The 6,000-nt window shown below is 40.5% G+C and overlaps 2 protein-coding genes across 2 annotated transcripts; one reads left to right on the forward strand and one right to left on the reverse strand.

The window, feature by feature from the left end:
• Positions 1–428: 428 nt before the first annotated feature.
• Positions 429–1,317, reverse strand: LOC138407858 (hemoglobin embryonic subunit alpha). Its single transcript, XM_069525641.1, has 3 exons — positions 1,160–1,317; positions 855–1,062; positions 429–636 (listed from the first exon to the last, which is right to left on the reverse strand). Exons 1-3 carry the CDS (start codon positions 1,255–1,257, stop codon positions 508–510), a joined length of 435 nt encoding a protein of 144 aa, XP_069381742.1. The 5' UTR covers positions 1,258–1,317; the 3' UTR covers positions 429–507.
• Positions 1,318–2,920: 1,603 nt separating this feature from the next.
• Positions 2,921–3,741, forward strand: LOC138407857 (hemoglobin subunit beta-like). Its single transcript, XM_069525640.1, has 3 exons — positions 2,921–3,078; positions 3,195–3,417; positions 3,515–3,741. The coding sequence occupies exons 1-3, from the start codon at positions 2,987–2,989 to the stop codon at positions 3,641–3,643; spliced, it is 444 nt and encodes a 147-aa protein (XP_069381741.1). The 5' UTR covers positions 2,921–2,986; the 3' UTR covers positions 3,644–3,741.
• Positions 3,742–6,000: the final 2,259 nt, after the last annotated feature.

The raw sequence follows: 6,000 nt of genomic DNA on the forward strand, positions 1-6,000 counted from the left end.
ATATATATATATATGTATATATGTTATATATTGTATATGTGTATGCACACACATATGCACATACACTTATATACATACTTTACCTGTATAAACATATAAAATATTCACCAAAATTTTGTTTTTAAAGATGTATGCAAACAAAAGGCAAAATGATTGTTCCACAACATTCACTTCACAATGATTCGAAACTGAAAAAAGCAGATACTTTTCACATTAGTGAAACTTCAACCAAACAGTGTTGGAAGTTTGTGCAAAATAAAAATTGAATGTTCAAGTTAGAATTGACAATCAAAATAGTTGCCGGTAAAAAATGTTGTTTATTCTTGGTGACTTTTTGTCTTTGTGGTTTCAGGAGAGTTCTGACGTTTGATTTAAAGACAAATGAAACATACTGAAACAAATCATGAGAAAAGAAGCAGAAAACAGTGTTTTGCATTTCTTCATTCATTTATTTTTCATTATGCAGAGTGAGCTGATGCTGCAGACTCCGTCATCTTCTCCTGCTGTTTATCTGTATTTCTCAGCCAGGGCCAGAGCCACAGCAGCCAGGAACTTGTCCATAGACACATGGACCTCAGGGGTGAAGTCATCCGGGAACATGATGGCCATGACCACAAGGATGTTGTGGGAGAGGATCTGTGAAAATAAATATCACACATGTTACATGAATGGGGATTTTAACTCCTAACCCACTTCTCTGTGTTGTCAGGTGAGACTCTACTACAGTTCATGTTAGACCTACACAGAGATCAGGTTATTTGAAGGAAACAGTGTTCACACAATCGTTGTACAACAATAAACAGAGTCCACAGTCACAGGTGCTTTATATGAATTACAGGTTTTAAGATGTGTACCTTGAAGTTGGCAGGGTCCACTCTCAGGGTGAAGGCGTGCAGCTCACTGAGGTTCAGAAGACCTGCTTTCAGGTCGTCCAGTTTGGTCACAGCATAATCAACTCCACCCATGATGGTCACTCCGTGCTTCAACACCTGGGCAGAGCCGGGGCTCAGGTCCTTCCAGTGGGAGAAGTAAGTCTTTGTCTGCGGGTACACGATCAGCATCCTGGGTTTAAAAGAAAGACAGAAAAGAAAAGAGAAGAAAGTGAGAGTCAGTCAAAGTTCAGACAGGTTACATCAGTCAGTGTTTGGCTCATATTTACCTGTTCAGAGAATCAGCACCAATGTCCTGGGACTTTGAAGATATTTTGGCCCAGAAGGCCTTGACTGTATCCTTGTCCTTAGCAGTGAGACTGGTCATCTTGTCTGGAGCTTGAGAGTCGCTGAATGCTCCGATCAGCTGAGACTGTGGGGGTTTTAAAGCTGAAACTGAGCGTGGGCACACCCTGGACCACCTCCAAGATATGGAGCACAGGTTCCAGCCCCCAAGAGATAAACAGAGATCTTGACATGGGGGGCACTGCAGCCCCCATCACTTCTCCCCATAATGATACGATCTCCTGCAGTCATGATAGTCTGCTTTAGAAAGACAGCCACTAACAGATAGAAGGACTCCAGGTGTCAGGGAGGAGACAATCTGTTTCTACTGTACATTTTCTATATCACCAACAGTGGATGAGGTCTCTAATGTTTAATATACAGTTTACATGTAGACGTATAGACAGGCTCTGAGCAGTTCTCCTGTATATTTTATACCTGGCACAGCTCAATGATTCATATATTTTCACTTAGCCTAGTTCATGAAAGTAAAATATATTAAAATATATCTCTTTAATAATAGTATGAGAAAAAATATATTTTCTTTTTTTATATTATAAAGAACTTTTCAAAACACAGTGAGAAAGGGTTTTACTACTGAAAACTTATGAATTGAGTAAAATAAATGATTAAATGATGAAATATGATTATTGTCAGTATGAAAAACTTAATTTAATATGTTTTAATTGTGTTTGGTTTTATTCACTCGCTGCCCTCTATTTTCACTCCGTGTTTTTATTATTCATCAGTTTGGTCAACTCTGACAAAAAGATGAAAACACATTTCTAATGTAATTTGTTGTTTAATCCAGTATATAAGATGTCCATGGTCAACATTTTAGTTCTGATTATACAATATCCTCTATAATGCCACACAAGTTGTTGAATATGCACTTAAGTTGAAGTTAAATCATTGTTTCTATATGACGATGAACATTGTTTTAAGGCACAATTAAAACAAATGGTTGTACAATATTAAAGAGAGCTGTGGTCATATTTCTCATATGATTTCTCTTGTGATCTTATTTCCCAGTTTGGTTTAGTTTGGTTTGTTTCTTTTTAATTCATGTGTATTGAAGCTGAGCTAAAAATAGGCTGCATGCTGAGCTGAGATAAAGCTGAAGTGTATCAGTGGAAACACCTACTGCTTGTTCCACACTCTGTTCTCTCTGTTCACTCCAGCTGATCATTCAACATCATTAATTGATCTTATGTCATCAATAATCAATTAAATGTTCAGACCACTGTCCGAGGTGCTGATCCTCTGTCCCGGGATGTGGGAGCTGTCCATGGTGCTCGCTGTCTATCACACTGATCAGCTGGACTCAGGTTCACTGATGATACTTTATCTAATTGTGCAAAAATCCAACTGTGACTATGTCACTGTGTCATCATTTGAGATTTGATAGAGACTCAAAGAGGAAATAAGCCTCAGAAGAGACTGGATTCATTTTTACTCCATGAATCCCTTTAAGACCCATTTGGATCAGTTACCATCTGTAAAAGAATCATTGTGGTTCTTTAGAATTACTTTGAATTGCTGACTATCTCTGTGGGGCCGCAGGGTGTTACACACAACTTGAACTATTTCCTTGAAGACAATCTAAGTGGTGCAGATAGACTCTTATCTTTTCATTGTTTCCAAACAACAACACTTTGTCCCGCCCAGCAGCCTCATCCAATCACTGGCTCTGGGCCGGGAGCAGCGTTGCTTTATAAGCTGCATGTGGTGCCGGTGAGAACAGGATTTACTGAAAACCTAGAGCCGACACTATGGTTGAATGGACAGACTTTGAGCGCGCCACCATCCAGGACATCTTCTCCAAGATTAAATATGAGGACGTGGGCCCCGCTGCTCTTTCCAGGTGACACATATTTTTCAGAAATGTGATCATGTACATAAATGTTCTTTTTCTTGGCACTTGTTACATGTGTTGATCTGAGCCTGGAACAAATATGTTTCACTGACATGTTTCCTCAGGTGTCTGGTTGTCTACCCCTGGACTCAGAGGTATTTTGGCAACTTTGGAAACCTCTACAACGCCGCTGCCATCATTTCAAATCCGTTAGTTGCAAAACACGGGACAACTATCTTGAATGGTCTGGACCGGGCTATGAAGAACATGGACAACATCAAGGAAACCTACACCGAGCTCAGTGTGCTGCACTCTGAGAAACTACACGTGGATCCTGACAACTTCAAGGTAGAGAAGACTGTGGAGCTGTTGTTGTCTCCATGTGATAAGTTTGTTTGACAGAGAAGCCTCCTCACCCCTCATGTTGTGTTGTGTTGTGTTGCAGCTGCTGGCCGACTGCCTGACCATCGTGCTCGCTGCTCGGATGGGTGCAGACTTCAGTGGTGAAGTGCAAGCAGCTTTGCAGAAGTTCCTGGCTGTGGTGGTGTCCTCCCTGGGAAGACAGTACCACTAGAGAGCTGCAGCACAAGAGAAGAACATAACGTGCAGACCATTTGTTCAGAGCCTCTTTGTTTTGCTCTCAAAAACAAATAAAGTAAATGGCAAATTAAACATGTTGTCTACCTGTGATTATACAACACTACACACATTAGACCATACTAAGTGTGGGCATGAAGAATAAAGTATTTCAAATAAAAACTTTCTTAGACAGAAACAACAGAGCTGATGAAAAGTAGTGACAGGTGATCGTAGCTTACTGCTGTTACAGTCTATCTGTAGATGAATAACTCCACAGAAGTACTGACCAAAAATTAAAAAACTTCTACTGGTGTTTATCTGAGTTTACAAATATAGTTTACACAACATAACCTGTTGCAACAGGAGACTTATATTCAAACTCAGAGACTGATACTCATTATGGGTGCCTTGCCAGCTGGGGGCTCCGCCCCCAGCTGGCAATGCATTGCATGGGGCGAAGCCCCATGCAATGCATTGGCACTTATATTATTATTCCTCGAACATTCCAGGTTTATTATGGGTGCCTTGCAAGCTGGGGGCTCCGCCCCCAGCTGGCAATGCATTGCATGGGGCGAAGCCCCATGCAATGCATTGGCACTTATATTATTATTCCTCGGGTTTATTATTCTTATTTCTTCTTCCCAAAATTTCGTCCCGCTACTCCTCCCGCAGATTTCATCGCACATACTCGAGACCTATAAAATACGATGCGGAATTACGTCGAATCCTGTGCTATGACTTTTCTAAGAATTTCGTCCAGTAGTTCGCTCAAAAATCGCGAAAACGTGGCCAAAATCGACGAATGGGACTAAAGCTCGCTTTCTCAAAAGAGCGAGTGGCCAAAAACGGGCGTTTTTCAGCCACTTTTTTTGTCTTTAAACACTTCTCCTAGCCACAAACGGAGTCCGACAGACATGATTTTCACATCAGGTGAAAATAGAGATTGTTTCCTACGCACACATGCCACTCTGACATCTGTCGGTTCAGTAGTTTAGGCTTGAACATTTTTTTGAAAAATCTTTTCCGGTCTCACCTCTCCATTGACTCCCATGTTAATTTTGGGAAAAAAAGTCAGAAAAGGAGAAATACGAAGAAAAATTTCTAACTCGCTCCCACGGTCTCATTTCTGAACTCTCTCCCGCCAAAACATATCTGTACGTTCGTGGAAGTCTTGGGATTCTCAAAATGTTTTCATTTCTTAGATAGGACCTATAGTTTTTGAGTTACAAGCATTTGTTTGAAGAGTGGCGCTAGAGCAGCACACTCTAACTTTTGAATGGACTTCAATGGAGATCTCCAAAAAAGATTCCTGATGAGAAAACTAAATTTCTAAATCGCTCTTACGGTCTCATTTCTTAACTCTTATGAAATATAAACATATGTGGACGTCGGCCAAAGTCTTGTGATTCTCACAATGTGTTCATTTCTCAGATACGACTTATAGATTTTGAGTTAGAAGCTTTTGTTTGAGGGTTGGTCTGAAACCAGTTTTTGTCTCCAAAGTGTGCGCGCAGCAGGTGTTCCTCATCTAATCAGTGAGTAACCATAGCAACCCCATAGACTGTCAGAGGTCAAGTCTCCTCTATAAATTTACTAGATTCAAAGTTTTTGCCACCATCCGCTTTGGCCCAGTGGTTAAGGCACTCGGATCATGTGACGTAAGTCTGGGTTCGAATCCGGGTGAGGGTGGTGGTTTTTGCTAAATTTTGGAGCATATGAATAAAAGTAAAAATAAGCCCCCCCACCCCCCCATAGTAACTGGATATTACCAGGAACATGTAATGGGCCTTTATTTTGAAAATAAGCCCCCCCCCCATTATAATAGAATGTTACCAGCAAACATGTAATGAGCCTTTATTTTGAATATAAAAATAAACAACCCTCCCCCATTGTAATAGAATGTCACAAGGAAGACTGTACAAAGCCTTTATTTTGAAAATAAGCCCCCCCCACCCCCCCATATTACAATGAAACATGTACAGAGCCTATGTTTGAGTGTATAAATAAGCCCCCCCATCCCCCCAATAGTAACTGGATATTACCAGGAAACATGTAATGAGCCTTTATTTTGAAAATAGCCCCCCCCATTGTAATAGAATGTTACCAGGAAGTCTGTACAGAGCCTTTATTTTGAAAATAAGCCCCCCCCATAGTAATAGAATGTTACTAGGAAACATGTAATGAGCCTGGTTTTTCAAAATAAAACCCCCAGATGGTTACAGGATGTTCCCAGGGAGCTGGAAAAATAGTGGATTTTCAAAATAAAACTCCCAAATAGTTACAGGATGTTCCTAGGAAGAGTAAAAAAAGCTAGAATTTCAAAATTAAATCCCCAGATTTTTAAGGAATGTT

The sequence above is a fragment of the Paralichthys olivaceus genome, chromosome 5, assembly GCF_024713975.1.
Source record: "Paralichthys olivaceus isolate ysfri-2021 chromosome 5, ASM2471397v2, whole genome shotgun sequence".
Lineage (NCBI taxonomy): Eukaryota > Metazoa > Chordata > Actinopteri > Pleuronectiformes > Paralichthyidae > Paralichthys > Paralichthys olivaceus.